Raw genomic sequence first — 20,474 nt, 5'->3', positions numbered from 1 at the left:
TAAATACTTAATTTAATTGATTTATTAAATATTCAAACAAGATTCAATTGAAGGATTCAAAATGATTGGGACTATCAAAGAAATAATATATAGAAGTGAATTAAGGGTATCAAATTAACAAGAAAACTAAAGATAACCTAGAATCTACGGATCTATTGTCATATAATTTTTAAAAGTATTGCCCTATTCATCAATAATAAATTCATTATAATTATCACATCAAATCTTATTTTATCTCACAAATCACACAAAATAGATATATATTATTTACTATTTTCAATTTTAAATTAAAATTTAAAAACTCTTATCTAAAAGTGATTTATGATTCCCAATGGTTTATGCATGATTCCCAAGATTGGTTAGAAAGCAGCATGCGAAAACAAGACACATGAAACATATATATATATATATATATATTCTAAGTTAGAATTAAGACACTTAAGACATAGTTGATGACTAAAATATACTCACATCATGAGAGGGGGGAATTATTAACTACATCACTTAGCCAAATATTATGCCATATGTTGATGCCCGAATGCAAGCAGTTATTTAGTTTATACTATAAATGGCGCACTAACATAGTCTCACCTCTTGATTTATTCCTTAATTGTAGATGTACCTGGCTATAAATTGAGCCAATACTCAATTGTGAAGTATAACGAAAATGACATGGTATCTGGTAGCCTTTGGAGCTTTCAATAAAAAATTTTTAATACCGAATCTACGTGTAGTAAACGGTGCCGATGTCGATCCACAAGAATTACGTATTTAATTCATGTACTGCCACAAATTCAAGTATTTTTAAAAGCTAGAAGATTCAACTAAATCAATTAAAATAAGTGATAGAAATGCAAAATGAATTTCAATGAGATTAAATTTCTAGCCCAAATAGTGAATAAGAAATCGAATTAAAGATTTGATTATCGATCTTAATTAATCTTGTTGTTCAATTGTAAATTGGTTATAGGCATTAGGTACGATAACAAAAATGCCTAATTTTTCCTTACTTAATTGGAGACAATGGTATGGACCAATTGACCGCATATGCAATCAAAGAAATAATATAGGTACAACCAAATATTAATTTTCCTAATTGAAAATAGCACGAGAAAGAATCTAATTCAAATATTCAATAAATTACAATAAGATTAAATTATTTTATTACACAATTCAATTCTAAACTTGTCAACCTATTTACTACTTCATCAAACAAATACACTATTACGAATATAAGTGTTCTATTGACACACAATTACTAAATCAATCTAAAACTCGACCGCAGTAAAAACATTAAATAAAATAATTGTAAGCATGAATTATTGAAATTAGACGAATACCAACTTAATAAATAAGATTGAATTTAAATCAAAATATAATCTCACAAATCCAAATTTAGAATTTATATTAAACCTCGTACTAGGATAAGAAAAACTAGTTACTCATGCTTAAAAATAAATAAAAGTGATAAAATAATGATAATACTCCGGTGGCTCTTCCTCTCAAGTTGCCTCTCCCAATCTCCAAGTTAAAATATAAAGTGTAAGTATAAGTTGTGATACTTTAGTCCAATGCCTCACTCCTATTTTATAGATAATTAAACCTTCATCAATGCGCTAATTGCTCCTTCGTTCAAGCCTCAATCAAAGTAATTTCTTACTTTCCATCTTCATGCCTATAATTATGCCAAAATTCATGGCTTCCCAGTCAATCCTACAATTTTCTCTTTTTTGACCCAGATAATGGGCATGATTATCTTAAATTGCTCCAACCTGTCATCAATCGTAATTATACCAAAATTAGTAGGAATCTATCATATATTAATTAATTTATAATGTATCTACAGAAATATATGACAATAAATACTTCATCAGTATCAAAGCTTGCCAAACTAAAAAAAGTTCAATCGATCCCATTTTGTTTCTCTGAAACTTTTTTTTTCTTTTTTTTCATAATCACCATAAACTCTTCATTGAGTGAATTTTCTATTGTTCAACTCAATGCTCCAACTCACCTCCCAATTAAACTCACACCAACACTTACCCGTTTGGTGCAAGAAACTTTAATCTACTCTCATTGGCTTTGATCTTCTCAAGTATATCGATGGTTCCTATCCGCGTCTGCCTTAATATCTTGAAGCTGAGAAGCAAACTCCTAATGTTTCCTATGACACTTGGTCCTGGCAAGATCAAATCCTTATTTATGCTATTCTTGATAGTTGCTTCAACACTATTCAACCTATCTTGGCATCAGTCTCCATATTACACAAGCTTAGGAATCTCTTCTGGCAAGCTATGCCGGATCTTCCGATTCCTAGTTATCACTCTAAAATCCAAACTAGCAAAAAAACCAAAGGATGCACGCTACATTGCCGACTTCTTTCATCAAATGCGCTAGCTTGTTGATGAATTGGTACTTGTATAAAGTCCTATCCACGAGGAAGACTTAAGAATTCACATATTGACACTACCATAAATTGTTACAAAAGCTTCGGAGAATTTACCTCGGAATTTAATAGAGTTCCGAGGCAAATTAATTTTTTCCTCGGATTTCGTCTCGGAACTGTCCTTGCAGAGAAAAGGCCGTTGCCATTTTTTTTGGTTCGGAAATTCCGAGGTTAATTTCATAAGCTTCGGAATATCCGAAACTATTGTTGCACTACACTGCCCGGTGTATGAGTTGAATAGCCTAGGAACTTTCCGAGACTATTCAACCCACACGCCAATGCACTTTACATGGCTCGGATTATTCCGAGGCTATTCGACTCACCAATGCATCACATGGCCTCAGATATTTCCAAGGCTGTTCGACTTACCAATGCATCACATGGCCTCGAATATTTCCGAAGTTATTTCCAATGCTCTCGGAAAAGGAAAATCTGAGGCCATTCAGTGGTAGTATTGATTCGAAGCTTGGATAGTATTTAAAATTTTTTTTGTTTTTCTCTCAATTTTTATATTTATTATAAAAAAAATATAATTATTTTTACCGGGAGTTATAACAATGACTAAATATTTAATATAAAAAATAAATTATAAATATAAAGAAAATTATTAATCCACCAAAATCATAGACATCACGAACACTTTCAACAAAATGCTACAAAATATACGTTTTCATCGAAATTCACATTCAATTGTACACTATACAATCGATTAGCCTCCGAAAAAATGTAAAGGCACGTCGAATGGGAGATTTTCATAATATAACAAAATAAGAGTAGTCACGGCCACCAATTCAGAATGCACAATATCTAGGCCACCAGTTCAGAATGCAAAAAATGTCTAGGAAAGTTAGAGTTTTTAGTTTTTACTTACAGACGTCATTAATACTCAGTTGGAGGTATTGTTTCATCTGAGTCCCTACTATCATCGTCGTCATTCCCGGATCTGTCGCGTACATCATCATCCCCATTGATCACTCCAACCATATCATTTTTATTTGTTGCAATAAATAGGCTTTGGAGAAGGCCCTGGCTGGCAAGAAGTGGAAATAAAAGCTCGGTGTTGGGGGCTTTTCCCGAGAAAAAAGCCTCCAATATCATCGCAACACTCCGTTGCACCTACCACAAATATATCATAAGGTATTACAACAATATTATCCTTCAAAGTAACTATATAACAAATAGAAGAGATAATTGTGTAATTCTTTTTACATGGCTTTGATTGTTTTTATTAGTCGAACAAAGTATCGCAACAGATTATGTCTAAACAAAATTGATTTTGTGCTCACTAACATAATAATTGGTACATGGTTGAAATAATCAAAGTAAAAATATAGCGAGATGTTAAACGTTCAATAATTTAACAAAACATGTATACCTGTATCATCATCTTTTCCTGATGTTAAAGAGCAGCTTGGGTCTGTCTCAAAGCTTCTTGTTGAGCTTTCATCTCTATTTTCGAGGGGCAGTTGTAAGCTTGTGGGTTGTTATGGACGGCATGCGAACTAGATCCACCTAATACTACTCTTGCGGTGCTCCTTTGTGTGCCGAGCCCTGCCACTCGACCTTTCATGTCGTAGCCCCCATTAGACTTGATAAGCTCATTTCTCACTGTAGAAGTAGTTTGCGTGCCGTACTCTACACAGTATTTCTTCAGACTCTCCTACATTTCCAATTAGAGATTACATGAGAAAGTGATGTGTCAACAATAACATAACATTTTGCAAGTAATATCACACACATGTAATTCCAACAAATTCGAGTAATTTTTCATATGAGATTCATTTTTCATGTAAAACATGTTGTGCACATAAATAAAGACTAGTATACGGCTATCTTGGCTAACTTCGTAGAAGGATACGTTCCATCCTTCTATTTCCAACAACGGTCATGGAGTTCAATTGCAGAGGGAGGTCGACCCAAATTCTCTTCCTATTAAACAACCATGCAAACGTTATATTAAACAATAAGCAACAGGTAATGAGGTTATTTCCGTAAAAATTAAGCTCGATCGAAAACCTTTACATTTAAATTACATGTTCTCACCATTTTTTTTTGTACAAGATCCATCAACCACGCTCTGCCTCTATACTTATTCAGCAAGGCATCCTTATTTTTGTTCTTGTTTTCCACGTTGCGCTCCCGAATTTTTAGAGACTCCGGGCTTGTAAACTTGATAATCATGCAAGCGTGCAACTCTGGCTTGACCCATTGTGGCATCTTTAATTTCTTTCGGGCATCCCTCAAAGCCCGCGGTAAAATTTGAGACCCTTTTCTCTCAAACAAGGTCTGAATGTTCCCCTCATCCATAGCGTCCCAGCGATATAAATTCTAGATGTCATATCGGAAGAGAGTAGATGTTATTGCATTTATTTAAGGCATCCATCTTATATGACACTATATAAATCATTATAAGCTTGATTATATATTCAACACACCAAATAAATGAATATAAACTACTTGAAGAATAGATAAAATCCAGTTCAATATTAAAGAAATATGTAAATGTGTTATGAAAGTTAGGTCATAAAAATATTACAACTAACCATGAACATTTGAAACCATCGATCCCGTGTATCACTTGGAACTTCAGACCACGTTATACACCCGTCTGTAAAATTTGAGGTGATAATCTTTTGAATTTGTTTGCTGAGACCAGCGGTGGCACTTCATAACAAAACACAACACGACAACCAGTGAGCTTTACCTCTTGAGTTTCTACATAGTTAAACACAAAATATACGTACGAACTATATAATTTTTACTGAAAAGTCCATGACGAAATAGTCTGTCGATTATCTGGCAATGGTGGTTGCTGGTCACAATCTTCACGCCTGGCCGCGTTCTGACCTGCCTCGTCGAACATGTCCTCGTCGTGTGGGTAAAGTGGCGGGTGATTTTCCATCACTATCAAGAGGGTGATATAGCAAAAGGTTCATAAAAATCGCATACATTATAATAAATATATGCATGCATACATATAATAAAAGGCTGTATAACTATGCAAGAGAAATAAAGAAACAAATAATCTAAGTTTATGTGCTTTAAATTTATTTTATTATTTTGTTGCTCTGTATTATTCAATCCTTTCCAGAAAAAGGATAAATACTTCTGGGGACACTAATTGTGATATTATCTGTTAAACATAACTAAATTTTCACCCCAAAATCAAGGTTCGCAAAGAAGTGAGCTAACAAGTGTTTGCCTACTCACTTTTTTTAGTACAACATATATATATATATATACATAATGTACAAACAGAACTTAGTGCTCCTACAACATTGAACAAGATGTTTGGATCAAGGCATCTTTTTACGAAATTGAAAACAAAAACGGGGATTATATTACACGTTTTGTACTGTAGAAAAAAGAACCCAAACGAGGTTGAAAAGTAAAAGCTCACACTCAATAAATGACAAACCATGAATAATACAATCAGACTAGGAATTTAGGACAAGCTCACATTTTGTTACGCAAGCCCACTCACTTCGATTTGCTAATTATTCGCACTCAGGAAATGTAGAAGCTTCCACAATCCGTGGACTATTTCATTCCAAAGCTCGATATAAGTAAAAGCTATCGACAAGAACCAATAAGTTTCATATTTACTGAAATTTCGGGAGAAGAGTCAACAGAGGGAAGATCTGTCGGACGCCAGGGTGTCGCGCCGGTCGTGGGAGGAGGGAGTGAACGGCGGGTCGCAGGCCGATGGCTCAAGGCTGGTGGGTGTTCGGCGGGTTGTAGGCCAGCGGTTCGTGGCTGGTGGGTGAACGGCGGGTCACAGGCCGGCAGTTCAACGGCGTTGCGGTCGTTACCAAGGAAAGAGAAGAATGAACCAAAGAACGGGAAGGGAAGATGAGAGTTTTTGAGGGTTCAATCACTGAGTTATTTAATCAATGTCTAATCGAGGGTTTCTTAACATTGGGGAATGAAGAGGCGGGAAGAGAGAGACAGTGGTGAGAGAAAAATGGTGGCAGAGAATAAATAATTAAAATTACCTTCGAAAAGACCGAACCTTTTATTTTGGTACATTAAAATATTAAATATAAAGAATTAGCATCGAATATTCTGAAATTACTTTATTTTTTTAATATTAATAATAAATATAAAATATTCAAGAGATTAGTTCCGAAAATCCGAAGCTATTGTTTTATGACTTTGGATTATTGCTTCGGAAGCTTCCAAAACCATAAAATATATATAAAATTAGATTCAGAAAGTTACGAATCTTTTAATTTTCTAATTTAATTTTAAATATATAAAGAAGTGTCTCCGTAGATCCGAGGTGTCCCTTGGATGACTTTTGATCATTGCCTCGGAATCTTCCGAAGCCATATAAATTATAAAACATAAATTATATATACATAATTAGCTTCGGAACCTTCCGAGACATCTTTATTTGTTAATGGTAAAAATAAAATTTAAAATAACTTAAAAGACATTATTTTAGATAGATTGTTAACAGTAAAATTAAATTTAAAAAATAATTTTATTTTATTTTTAGTATATTTTATAGATATTTTATTGCATATATTCTTTAGGTAATCTTTTTGCATTGATAAAACAAAAAAAAAGTAATTTACTTTATATTTCATTATAAGTACAATTAAATCATGTAGTATTCAAATATAATTATCATATTATTTTTTATATGATTTTTCTTTTCAGATTTATTTTATTTTATTATTTTGGAGACAAATTTAGTTAAAAGTAATTATTTATATTTGTTTACTTTAATTTCTACTCTGTGTTGTATATAAATAAATTAATAGAATTTTATTTTTATTTCATAGTGTGTATAAATTAATTAATAGAATTGTATTTTTATTATATTTATCGATATTACAATTGATTGATTCCACCGTAGGAGTGTTTTATTAATTTATTTGTATATAAATTAGTTAAATAATATAATTATATTCAATATTTTAGCAACATTTGAAATATCTAAACAATCGTTTATATTATAGTCATTCATAAAACTATAATTATTATATCTAGTCTCGTGGACAGAGGTTCAAGCTCTCTTTAGCCAATGCATATCCCTGAAAGGTAAATTTTTGTTGCACTTATTCATTATAACTAGTGAAAGATCCTGTTAGAGATCATTCCGTGCTACATCCACGGTCGCTTGTGCAATTTTCACTGTCCCTATCGTGTGCATAACTCGTAGAGGGCATATCTACATCCTCCGCAAATAGGGGACCTTCTCCTGTTACATCCGCAAGCATGTGGGATTGATTTCCGTCAACCGGTGCTGGTTGTGCTCGTATACGATCGGCTTGGTAGGTAGAATCGTCCCATGTCATTTCAACAAATTTGCGTGGTCTTGTCCTAATCACCGATGTCCAGTTTGTTGTGGTTGCATTGCTGTTAGGATAAGTTGTGTAGAATACTTGTTTCGTCTGTTGGGCCAATATGTATGGTTCCTTTGTACGTATTGTGTAACGGAAATTCACGTCAACAATGTTGTAAAGATTATGTGACCTCACACCTCGATTTGGATCAGCCCACCTACATTGGAACGAAACTACCTTCATGGAAAACTAAAGAATATCCTCAATAATGCCAAAGTACTCGGTACTTGCACCGTCACTGCTGCTGCTGACCACCGACACGCCATATTTCTGAGAATCTTTATCTTGGCAAAAATCATATGTGTTGAAGCTGTAACCGTTAATAATGTACTCTTTAAAACATTGAATTCGGTTGCTCACACCTGCAGCCAATGCTTGTAACGTCCGAGTGCATCTACCATGACTTTGGTTCAATACAAATTGCTTAAACCATGATAAGTATCCGTCATTTACCATCCGGTCCACCATTCTTTGGTTTCCATTACACTGGGAGACTGTCCACTCATAATAAAATCTACAACCAAAGGTGAGTCGCAAAACTATAAAAACAGGTAGAAATAGTTTAATTTCACTAAATAAGTAGGATGTACTCACTGGAAATATGTTTCTGCCTCAGGTGTGTCTAGAAGAATAAATGTGTCTGCACAATGACATTATACCTCAGATATATACCGCATCGTTGATGCCTCCCTTGAGGTTCCTGGAAACATAAACACTGAGAATGGCTCTGGGCCAAAAGTCGGTTGCAAGTCAATTGTGTTTGCTGATGCTTGTTCCTGAAAGTACAAAGTTGAAAAAGCAGCAAGCTCCTCCACAACGTACATTGAACTAATAGACGCTTCAACGTGGGCCTTATTTTTCACTTTCTTCTTCAAGTGATGAAGAAAACTGCAATATTAAATATATACACTATTTAGTTATTATTAGGGTTTAGGGTTTAGGGTTTAGAACGAATTTGTATTGAAAAAAAAAAGAAGAAACACAAACAATCAACTAGATTACAGAAATTATATATATTGAGTTGCTCATTGTTATGATATTTAATTTTTAAACAATCCATGCAACTAGGAGAATAAGTAGAAAATTGTTGCATTCTAATGCATTATGTAAATTTCTAAAATAGTTAAATGCTCTAAATAAAAAATAAATAGACTTAAAAAAGCTAAAAGAATATATAACACATCTTTATTTAATAATCTTGATAATTTTAAAAATTTCGACAAATTATAAATATACTAAAATATATTGATGTAAAATCAGTTCACGATATATACAAAATCAACAAACTAATAAGGGATATATTCCAATTATGTGAATATTATAAAGTCATATCAACCTAGAAAAATAATTGTAGCATTTTAAATAGAAAATGCTTGTACTCAATTTAATATATAAATTTATTTTTAAATTTTAAAAAACTAATTGTAAAACATAACTCAATTTGAACAATAAAATAATGTATCTAAATTTCATTTATTAATTAAAAATAATAATTAGTAAAATATACTCCCTCTGTCCAGGGAATAAGTAAACAATTACTTTTTGCATGGTTATTAAGGAATATTGTATTTTAATGATAGTTGGTGATTGTTTTTGATATAATTACCTATTTACCCTTGTGTACTAATTTCTCTCTTTTCATGTACTAATTAAATTAAGCAATACAAATAAAGTCCTATATTAACAATTAAAAAACACTGCTCATCCCCTGCAATATACACAAAGTAAAATACACGTACACTGATTTCGCAAAATTATACCTAAAATAATTTTGTCACATTAAACCACTACAGATAAAATTTTCAAATTACAAACAAATTAAACAACAAACCACAATGTAATTACATTTCATATCTGATCAATTACAAAGTCAGTGGTCGGGATAAAAATCACCCGAAATCAACACAAAAAACAGCTTGTAGTGAGAAGCAGAAATCAGTAGAAGTCGCGATTAATTACAATAACGTAAACATCAATAGGCATCGCGAAAAATCAGTGGGTTGAGAGGATGAAATATGCAATACTTAAACATGAAATAAAATAACCAAAATTGCAAAATTTTGCAAGTAATTGCAAAACTCTGCATGAAACAGCATGAACACTATCAGAGTTTCCTCCAAAAATCTCAGACAATCATAACCAAGTCACATCATTTTTCTCCCTCTAATGAAAATACAATTTCCCTCCATAATGAAAGTAATTTTCCCACTTAAACACTATTATAAGTAGTTCATATGCACCATCAATACACATATTTTGTTCCAATGGCTGAAAACATGAGAAAGCCAAATTTAAGCACTGAATTTGTAAAGAGCATTGCTCAATTTCTGCTGCAAGGTTCAACGACTGGAAAACCAGCGTATGGCAAATTCACTTAAGCAAGTTTCAAGTTTGGTGTTACAAGAAAGGTGATTCATAGAGTATGGAAGAAAGCTCAAGAACAGTTGCAATCCGGTTAGGCTATTTCTTTGTGTAGTAAGAAAAGAGCCCTATGTCGTGTTAAAAAGAAGCCATTTGTAAAGCCACTTTGCAAAATATTCCCGTACACAAAAGAGGGACTTATAGAGATATAGCAAAAGAGATGCATGTACGTAAGAGTCTTGTGGGGTACTGGGCAAAGGCAGGACTTATCAGGCCACACACCAATGCTATCAAGCCTTCTTTAAGTGAGAAGAACAAGATAGAGAGGTTGAAGTTTGGCCTCAAATCATTGGAAATTAACAATGAGTTGAAAGTAGTCCAATTTAGAAGCATGTCACAAATTGCGCATATAGATGAAAAATGGTTCAATCTCACAAAGGAGACCGAGAGGTACTACCTAACACCGGATGAGACAGAGCCATATCGGTCCTGTCAAAGTAAAAGATTCATCACCAAGGTAATGTTTTTATGTGCAGTTGCTAGACCTGTGTATGATCCGAGTGGAGAATGCATATTTGACGGTAAAATAGGCATTTTTCCTTTTATTGAAAAAGTTCCAGCCCTAAGAAAATAAAAAAACAGGGCAGCTGGAACAATGGTTACTAAACCATTGGAATCCATCACTAAGGAAGTCACCAAGGAGCTTCTAATTAATAAGGTATGTTACTACACCTTGTATTAATAAGACTCAACTTCCTTAGCCCTCATAAACATATCATCATTGGGTTAATTATCACAGGTATAAGTCTCCTAAATAAGAATTATAAAAATAATCCTCATTGGTGACGTTATTACAGGTGATCCAGCAATAAAGGAAAAATGGCCTATCGACAGGGATAAAAACATTATCATTCAGCAAGACAATGCAAAGCCTCACATCAATAACGATGATCCTTAGTTCAGACAAGCAGCAAACAGTGATGGATTCAACATAAATTTGGTCTTTCAACCACCAAACAGCCCGACACAAATGTAAATGATTTGGGATGGTTATGGGCATTGCAATCTTTACAAATTACCATACCAGGTACCACAGTGGATGATCTGCTTGAAGCAGTTCATAAATCATTTCAAGAGCTCTCACACACCACTTTAGATTCAGTTTTTGTAAGCTTGCAAGCATGTCTTGGTGAAATAATAGTCAATCTTGGCTCAAACAATTACAAGATCCCTCGTATAGGGAAAAACTCTTTAAGGAGGACAGGGGATCTCCCAAAAGACCTACAAGTGGACCATGAAATGATCAAGATATCTATTGATCATTTGATGGATGCAAATGAAGTCGAAGACTTGGAAGAATTTATAACCTCTCTTGAGGAACTTTAGAAGATGGGACTTTTTAGTGTGGTAGGAAGAACTTTTTAGTATAGTAAAAAAGACTTTTGAGTATGTAAAAATTATGTTTATTGTTATAAAACACCTCAACTTACAGAGGATGTTTAAGCAATAAACACAAATCAATTGCATAGGTTAGGGCCATGAAAGTCTACAACTTTCACACTTTTTGTATCACATAATATTTTTTGGTTCGATTGACAATATATAAGAATGTCAAAACAATGTTTGTCATCATAGAGTGTTGTCAACTCACTCTCAGAAGTATATTTAAACTACTCTCTCCGATAAAAATCTTTATTGAGTAGGGGCAGTGTGTGTACAAATTTGAATGCACATGCGGTTGCATTACCTATTCAGTAAGCCTCCATGAACAATATGCATTACTCACACACTAAGGAAGTGACAGTACACTATGAAATTATAATTAGCATTGAGTAAGCCATGTGTGTATCAATTGTAATGCACATGTGGTTGCATTACTTAACAGTAAGCCTCCAAACAATACGCATTACTCACACATCAAGAACCTAGATTACACAGAAAAAACGTTTAGAAAATTTTTATTTCAACCCGCAAAATGTAATTTCCCCTTCAAACTCCGATAAAAAAACAACGTAATGTATACCTTAGAGAACTCGAGCAATGACATGGCAAGAGGACAATAAATTCTCAAGAACTCAAGGACAACCTCACGGACAACAGTAGAGTGGCCTCCGGCAAGGGAGTCTCCACCATCCCTTTAGGGTTTATGCCCACCGGCGCAATAGCGATAGATTCATCATCGGAATCCGGCACAACCATCCCGTAAAGAATGTTAGGAGATTCCGGCACCTCGGACAAGAGTAAATCTGAAGCTACAAAAAGAAATGGTTTACAAAAACTTAATCAAGATGAAAAATAAGATCCCGAACGTAATCAAAATGAAAATATAAGATGAAAATAAAAGTTAATCACCGGAGCCTGTGCATACTCGCCGTTAAAGGTCCCGAAAGTCTCCGAAACCACAGATCTATGAAGATCTGAATCTATATCATCGGAATTAGGCACGAACTCACCCTCGAAAGTCAGAGAGGTCTCCGGAACAACAGATGTATAAAGATTTGAATTAGACAGCGGTATCCCTTTGACGCCGTAGGAACCTCTCAAACCCGAATTCGAAGCTGTAAAGGGCACAACGATACCAGGTACTTCGCCAATGTGCTTAGCTCCGGCACCATTGGCACCATTACTGGCCATTGACGCAATCGACGGTGAAGAGAGAACAAATCGCGAAGAGATCAAAGAGTGAGAGAAACCCTAACAACGTCGAAGAGACAGGATGAGCCGATATGAGAAAGGGTGAGTTTGTTTGGTTCGTGTTTAATTTTGTGTGATTTAATTTAGTTTTGTATGTGTGTAATTGTGTATAAATGTTTAATGATTTAATTAATGTGTAATTTATGTATTAAGTTAAATAGTGTATATGTATTTAATGTAGTGGCATTGATGTAATTTGTATTGATACAGGGGTATTTGTAAATTGAAGTGTGGGCCATAGTTACTATATAAAGAAATTGGTACTTTGTGTTTGGACGTCCAAAAATGGCAAAATGCTTACTTTGTGGCTGGACGGAGGGAGTATAATATATATATTTTTAACTATAATAAAAAGTAACTAAATAAAAAGAATTTAGCTAATAAATTTCATAATAATTAATTAATAAACTTTAACAGTTAAATTAACACATAAATATTGGATGCTTAATGTTAAGAGTAACTAAATTTCTAACCAAACAAGGTAAATTCTAACTAAAGAAATATTAGAGTTAAATAAAATTTTCAGAGAAAGTATACCTTATGAAGGCGATGGAGAGGAAGGCGGTGGAGACGAAGGCAAGTGAATAATTGAAGCCAAAGAAGCAAAAGAATTAAAGATAAGGGTGGAAGAGACAATAGACCATAGTCTCGGAATTGTCTAAGGCAAGGTATTGATGTAAATAATATTAAATTTAGCATCGGAAATCCGAAACTTTTTTTGAAAAATACATTAGTCTCAGAAATTCCGAGACTTTTCTTTCAAAATATTAATTAAAACACAGCCTCGGAAATGCCGTCCGCTGAAATGCCGAGACTTTTGGTTGCAAAATATTAATATCACCCTACCAAACACGGCCTCGGAAATGCCGTCCGCGGAAATGCCGAGACTTTTTTGATCGAGACATATCCATCCCCCTCGGAAATTCCGAGACTCTTCTCATTCAATTAATATTAAAACATTTTCCTCGGAAATGCCGAGACTTTTTTCATGAGACATTTCAGTCTCCCTCGAAAATTCCGAGACTCTTCTCATTCAATTAATATTAAAACACTTGCCTCGGAAATGCTGAGACCTTTTCCATGAAAGATTCGGAGTCCCCAGCAATGGACTCGGATTTGCCGAGGCTAAAAATAAACAAAGTTAATAAAATGATTATGATAGACTCGGAAGTGTCTCCGAAGCAATTTTCCGAATCATTCTTACAAATTCTGGTAGTGTGAGTCAACTTGGTGATGAATTTCAACAATATTGTTGCAGCCACAAGAGTCCGAGGAACTCCCATCTCCTACACTGAACTATTCTCCAAATTGGTTGACTTTGAACGAGACTTGAATAAGCAAGACTCCATATTCACTATTGCTGTCATCACAACAAATAACACACATAAAATGGCACCAGGTTCCTACTCTATCCAACAGTCTTTTCAGCCACCTCCCCAAGGCTTCAAAAATTCAAGACGTGGCCGAGGCTCTAAACGTGCACCCCGGTGCCCGGCCTTCCCGATTCTGAAACTACTACAATATTCCCGGCCATGATACTCGTGATTGCTGGAAATTGGGCCATTTTCTATGTGACAACAATATGCATCTTGTGCCTCTCTCAGGTTTTCTTCTAGGTGAACCACTTGTTGTCAATGCCACAGTTTCGCATGGTACTGCTCCCGTCCCATCACACTGGTCAATGGATACTGGGGCCTTTCACCATGTCATTACAACGCCATCCTCTCTACAAGCCTTCTCTGATTGGGCGGTCTTGACAATGTCTCCTTGGATAATGCTACTTTTTTTTTCCTATATCTCACACAAGATACATACATCTACCCACCACCTATCGACCTCTAATATTAACCAATGTGCTTTGTGTTCCTTAAATTCATTACTTTATATTTGTGGCTAAACTCTGTAAAGCTAATCCGGTCTCAGTTGAATTTTTTAACACCCATTTTTTATTGAAGGATCGCAACACAAGGGCACCACTAATGAAGGACTTGAATGCCAGTGATGTTTATTGCACTGTTGCCCCCACCTTATATAACCCAATGTGCAAATTTAAACTTACCATATGGGACCACCCTTACCAAAGCTTTATCCTTCAAGACTAACCATAATTTGTGTACAGTTTTGGGAGGGTGATCATTACCTTTTATATTACATTAAATTTGAAAAGATTGGATTACCAAGATTGATTCAAATGATGGAGAAAGTAAAGGACACCTCCTAAAATTCTTAGTTGAAATTTATAAATAGGATCTAATTTGTAGAAATTGTAGCATAAAGAAAATATCAAATTCATCTGTTATGTTTTGTAACTTGAACTTGAGTGCTTAAGCTGCAAGTAGTTCTCGAGGATTAGTGGAGGTAGCTTGAGCTATCTATGACAAGGATGCTTCTTCCAACCTCTCTTTTAATGTAACAAGTAGTTATAATTCACTTTCTTAGTATTAATGAAAGATATCGTTATTCTTTATTTTGCCTACATCCAAAATTCCAGCTTCATACTTAGAGTGTTGAAGCAATGCTTAGTCCCATTATTTTATAAAAACCCCAATATGGGGTCTAGTATAACGTTTATACATGTTAGAGAGAGTAGTGTTCTAGTTGGACAATAGTAACCAAGTGATAGAAGCTTAGTATATTGTTCAATGTAATGTTTAATACCAATGAAGTCTCACTCAAATTTGTAGTTTGATTACAACTTTGGGCAACAATCTTTAGTAGGACTTATATATATATAATATATCATCTCTGTTTCACCCACAGACCATAGTGCATGTATTCTATCTTTGCTTACATCCACAATGTATAAGTATTATCTATACACCACCCTTAGCATGTCACACCAGTTTCATAAAAAATCATGTTTAATTTCAATTAAAATTCAATTAACTAAGTCACATTCATAAACACCCGTGACCATTTTAATTCAATTATTTAATGGTTTATTTTAATTCATTCAAATAGAATATAATCTCAATTTCGCTAGACTTAGGTTTACTTTTCTTGAAATCTTAATCAATATTTAATTCTCTTGATTTCGACTTGGACTCGGTGCTAAAATTGAGATTTTAGAAGAAAAAAATGACATGTTTTCGTAATTAAAATGTAGATAATTTATTTTTTATGTACCTCGTCAAGTACATTTCAAATTGTTTTTAAAAATTTTCATCTTGTAAACACGATATAAAATTTTTGGTCTCATTTTTGGGGAGTTTACTTTGGAATATTATTTGTTTTAAAATAATATAAGGTTTTTGAGCTTACTTTGAATTGTTCTCTAATATATACTCATAAATTAAAGTTTAAATTGTATGAGGCCTAAATAGGAAAAATTGTATTTTTAGTTTCGTAATTGACATCTATTTATCATTTTAGTCTCATAACTAGAGTTTATATAGAAATTATCCCCTAAGTTAATTTTTTTCGCACAATCGGTCATCCGGCTTGGATATATGCACATGGCACCCGCTTGACATGCCGGAAAACATATCTCTGCCAGGTAGACATAAGAAAAAATTCACTTACTAGACTAAAATGATAAGAGTGGTCAGTTACGAAACTATAAAAATTTTCACGTGTCTAGCGGGTGACGCTTACTTGGAAGACAGGTGCGCTCCAGCATGGCAGGCGGGTGCCAAGTGCGTATTTCCGGTGCCGGAGGACCAATTGTGCAAAAAAATCCAATTACGAGATATGTTTTTCTATATAAACTCCAATTAAGTGATTAAAATGATAAAGAAAGTTAGTTATTGGGCTAAAAAAACACTTTTCTCATACTAAATACAAAGAGGTCTTTTGAGGAAACTTTTTTTTGCATGAACTTGATTCTGTAACTTCTTCACTTACTCATAGATACTTTAAGTGATATTATGAAGAAATTGCCATGATCCATAAACAGTAAGAATTCCTATCCTTTTTCAAAACACATTTCCACTGGAAGAATAAATGCACTGATCTAACAACAGTACAAGCATTGCTAGCCACCCAAGTAGAAGTGACTTGTATGAAAATGCACATCAAAGTGAAATAAGCTCAAAATTTTAAAAATAGATGAATATAAAGGAAATTGCTCTTGCTAAACCACTACAAACTTCCAAAAACATGCCATCAAATCATGTAGATCAAAAGATGTGACAGAATTTGAATCACAGGTTACGAGTCAGTTAATATCAGAGGAATGATTTTCTGATAGAAGCGCAATATGAAGCCTTATTGGACCCTATTATGATATATGATGTTTCTCGTAGGGTTGGTGTTGGATTTTTAGTCCATGGATCCACCCAAAATAAGGCACATCACACCAAGAAAATAGCTCAAATTAAACCAGGTCCTGACCCGTGCCCGCATCCGTGCCTACTTACCTTGCTTATGCCTTGACCCACGCTTGACCCGTGACCCGGTTTAAGATCCGTATCCTTTTTATTAGACATGATCTGAACTGTCTGATCTAAGTATTAGATCTTGGTCATTCATTCGCTTTTAACCAAGGAGTAATAGTGAGCACTGAGATTTTTTTTTTTTTTTTTTGTTTTGAAAATAAAGTAATATATCAAATGTTAGCAAGTAGTAGTAAGTCTTGGGCTTTTGAAAAGTATTTTTTACTTATATTTTTGAAAAAAAAAAAGTAATTATTTCTATTTGTATTATTTTACTTAAAAGAATAAGTAGAATTTGGACTCCAAAAATGTTTTTCTGATGAGAACCTTAAAATGGTACTTTTGAAAAAATACACAGTTTTACAATCTTATTTTATCCCAACTACTACTAATAATAATAATGATAATAATAATAAATAAATAAGATAAAATAAAAATAAAAATAATTAACTTATATATTAAATTAAAATTTAAAAGATATAATTGTAATATCGAATTTTAAAAATATAAAATTTAATTCTATACTCAATAATTTAATATTTTAAATATAATTTATTAAATTTTAAAATAATATGTAGGGTATTTTTTAAAATTAATTGTATTTATATTTATATTTTTAAATTAAAATAAAAAGTATAAATAATATATAAATAAATTAAAAAAAAAATATCTTCAATTAGGTAAATAATTTAAAATTTTAAAATATAATTTATAAATTTTAAAATTAATTTAAAAAGTTTAATAAAAAATATATTTACATTATAATGCCTTGGTAATTTTAAAGGTTTAAAAATACTTTCAACTTTATTATACCTAAATAATTTTTTATGAAAAATTGTTATAATAATTCATTCAAATATAGTTTTTGACTTCTGTTTCCACTTTTGCTTTTGACTTTCTATTATTTTGAAACTAATTTAAACAATCCTAATTGGCCGAGGTCTACAGTTTTTCAAAAGAAGGATTGCACAAAGTTCAGAATCTAAAAAATATTTAGAAATACATTAAAAATATACAAGTAAAAGAGATTCAAAGCCTATCAAGCACGATGTACTTAGAAATCCTAATCTAAAAAAATAAAAAATAAAAAATAAAAACATTGAAGTAGAAGAATCTAAAAGATAGAGATGAAAAATGAGAAGGAGAAGATGAATATATATATATATAAGTGAAATTTTCATGGCGAGTGAATATTTTTGATTTGCACAACTCTAACAAAAATATGGAAGTTTTTCGCTTTATAGTTAACCAAAAGCCATCTCCACACAACATTAAATCAAGAAATACAATCACAATTTGAGCAATGGATCATCAAAGCCAACAATAGCCACAATAATACTTCATGGCTCTAGCTCCCTATCCTTTAGAGGCATTCTATCTACCCATGACACCATTTGATCGATTCCTAAGATATTCACTACTGCAAAAAGTTTTAAATCCTAATGCAATATTTGGTGAAATGGGACATATCAAATTCAGTCAAATTTGGAACTTCAGAAGAACACCACTGCCACAATAAAATTCTGGAAAATCAAAATGGTCAAATATATGAATAATTGAATGGAATACCTCACGGTACATAACCTTCTATGATGGATAGAAATCCCATGTGAAAACTTTTTTGTATATTCCATTTCCATAAAGGCTCAAAACAAATGCTGAAAAGAATTTATATATATATATATATATGTTTGTGCACTTGTTCAACAATTTATATAAATCACCATACATTTTGTTGATTCTTTGCTATAAAAACTCATAGATGCTAACCAGTATAAAACAATCATAAATATATGTGTAAAAGTATTATTTTAAGTCTATTTATAATCGAAAACCTTTCAAATCTTGTGATGCTCAAAGTATATTACAACCATTTGATTATTGTTACGGAAATTCCCAGGAAATCAAGATGAGACAACAAAGACAAACGAACACAAGAATTTGGTAACCCAGTTCGATCACAAAGATCTACGTCTGGGGGCGCTGCCAAGCCAGAAATTTTACTATAAAGTACGCAGGCACTTGTTAAAGTGAGAATACATGGATATTTATAGCCTAATCCTTTGACAATAATATCAAAATCATATCTCTAAAATCTAAAATATAATATCCAAATCATATCCCTAGATTTTAGGATATAATCAGGCTTCATATCCCAACAATCTCCCACTTGAAGACTGATTTCATCTTCCACTTCAACATAACTCATCCAATCTCCACTTCCCACCATTCGGTGTTCTGATTCGAATCATTCCTTGACCACCAAAATTACCTGTGGTATAGGATTCCATGATTCCCGAATCACTGCATGAGTGGAATGACGCTCCTGAGACCAAAATCCATGACTTCATTGGACTGATGACGCTCAGAATCAGCGCATCGGATATCTCCTCCGTTGCGTTTGTTGAACCCTGATCCTTCTCCGGCGCCCTGCACTGTCGTTTCAAGTGCCCCTTGCAGTTCCAACATACCACCTGACTTGCATCTTCTTTGTCCTTATTTTTCGGCTTCAACTTTGACTTGATCTTCACCCTTTCCTTTTGCCTCAAATCTAAATTCAATCGAGACATTCTCCAAAAGGGTTAGTCAAACCGCACTCATCGTCTTCCTGTCGATCTTCTTGTATTCGGCTTCATCTATGTCTTCGGATTTCTCCTTCAATACCGCATCTAGATCTTCACCATTCATGTAATCTTCTATATGCATATTTTAGAAATCGAAGTTCATACCATCGAATACCTTGACAACATGACGATCACTCATCTTGACTCCCACAAACAAACCCAAGGCTCACTTGATATGAGAGCATCTCTGATATCTTCTCCTTTGCGTTTGACGAAAAACCCTTATCATTCCCTGTCTACCTTGCACCGCCTATCACAAAGGGACCCGCTGCCTGACCTACCAGTCGGGACCGACCCAACACCGCCAGGAGACTTTCGACACAAGGCACCTCCGCAGGTCACAAGGGATTTCCACAGCCACAATCAATACCCGATGCCTTCCAATCCACCTTACCAACGAACCAGGCTCTGATACCACTTGTTACGGAAATTCTCAGGAAATCAAGATGAGACAACAAAGACAAAAGAACACAAGAATTTGGTAACCCAGTTCGATCACAAAGATCTACGTCTGGGGGCGCTGCCAAGTTAGGAATTTTACTATAAAGTACGCAGGCACTTGTTAAAGTGAGAATACATGGATATTTATAGCCTAATCCTTTGACAATAATATCAAAATCAT

The 20,474-nt window shown here is 33.7% G+C and overlaps 1 protein-coding gene and 1 long non-coding RNA gene across 2 annotated transcripts; both read right to left on the bottom strand.

The window, feature by feature from the left end:
- Positions 1-3,845: 3,845 nt before the first annotated feature.
- Positions 3,846-6,310, bottom strand: LOC127256628 (uncharacterized). Its single transcript, XM_051282737.1, has 5 exons — positions 5,931-6,310; positions 5,191-5,350; positions 4,990-5,110; positions 4,490-4,774; positions 3,846-4,106 (listed from the first exon to the last, which is right to left on the bottom strand). Exons 3-5 carry the CDS (start codon positions 4,996-4,998, stop codon positions 3,846-3,848), a joined length of 555 nt encoding a protein of 184 aa, XP_051138694.1. The 5' UTR covers positions 4,999-5,110; positions 5,191-5,350; positions 5,931-6,310.
- Positions 6,311-8,407: 2,097 nt separating this feature from the next.
- Positions 8,408-12,891, bottom strand: LOC127256721 (uncharacterized). Its single transcript, XR_007839892.1, has 3 exons — positions 12,514-12,891; positions 12,185-12,413; positions 8,408-8,688 (listed from the first exon to the last, which is right to left on the bottom strand). It is a non-coding gene; the product is annotated as an uncharacterized LOC127256721 (long non-coding RNA).
- Positions 12,892-20,474: the final 7,583 nt, after the last annotated feature.

This window comes from Andrographis paniculata, unplaced genomic scaffold (assembly GCF_009805555.1).
Source record: "Andrographis paniculata isolate CXL003 unplaced genomic scaffold, ASM980555v1 Contig56END, whole genome shotgun sequence".
Lineage (NCBI taxonomy): Eukaryota > Viridiplantae > Streptophyta > Magnoliopsida > Lamiales > Acanthaceae > Andrographis > Andrographis paniculata.
This window is presented reverse-complemented; position numbering and strand designations above follow the sequence as displayed.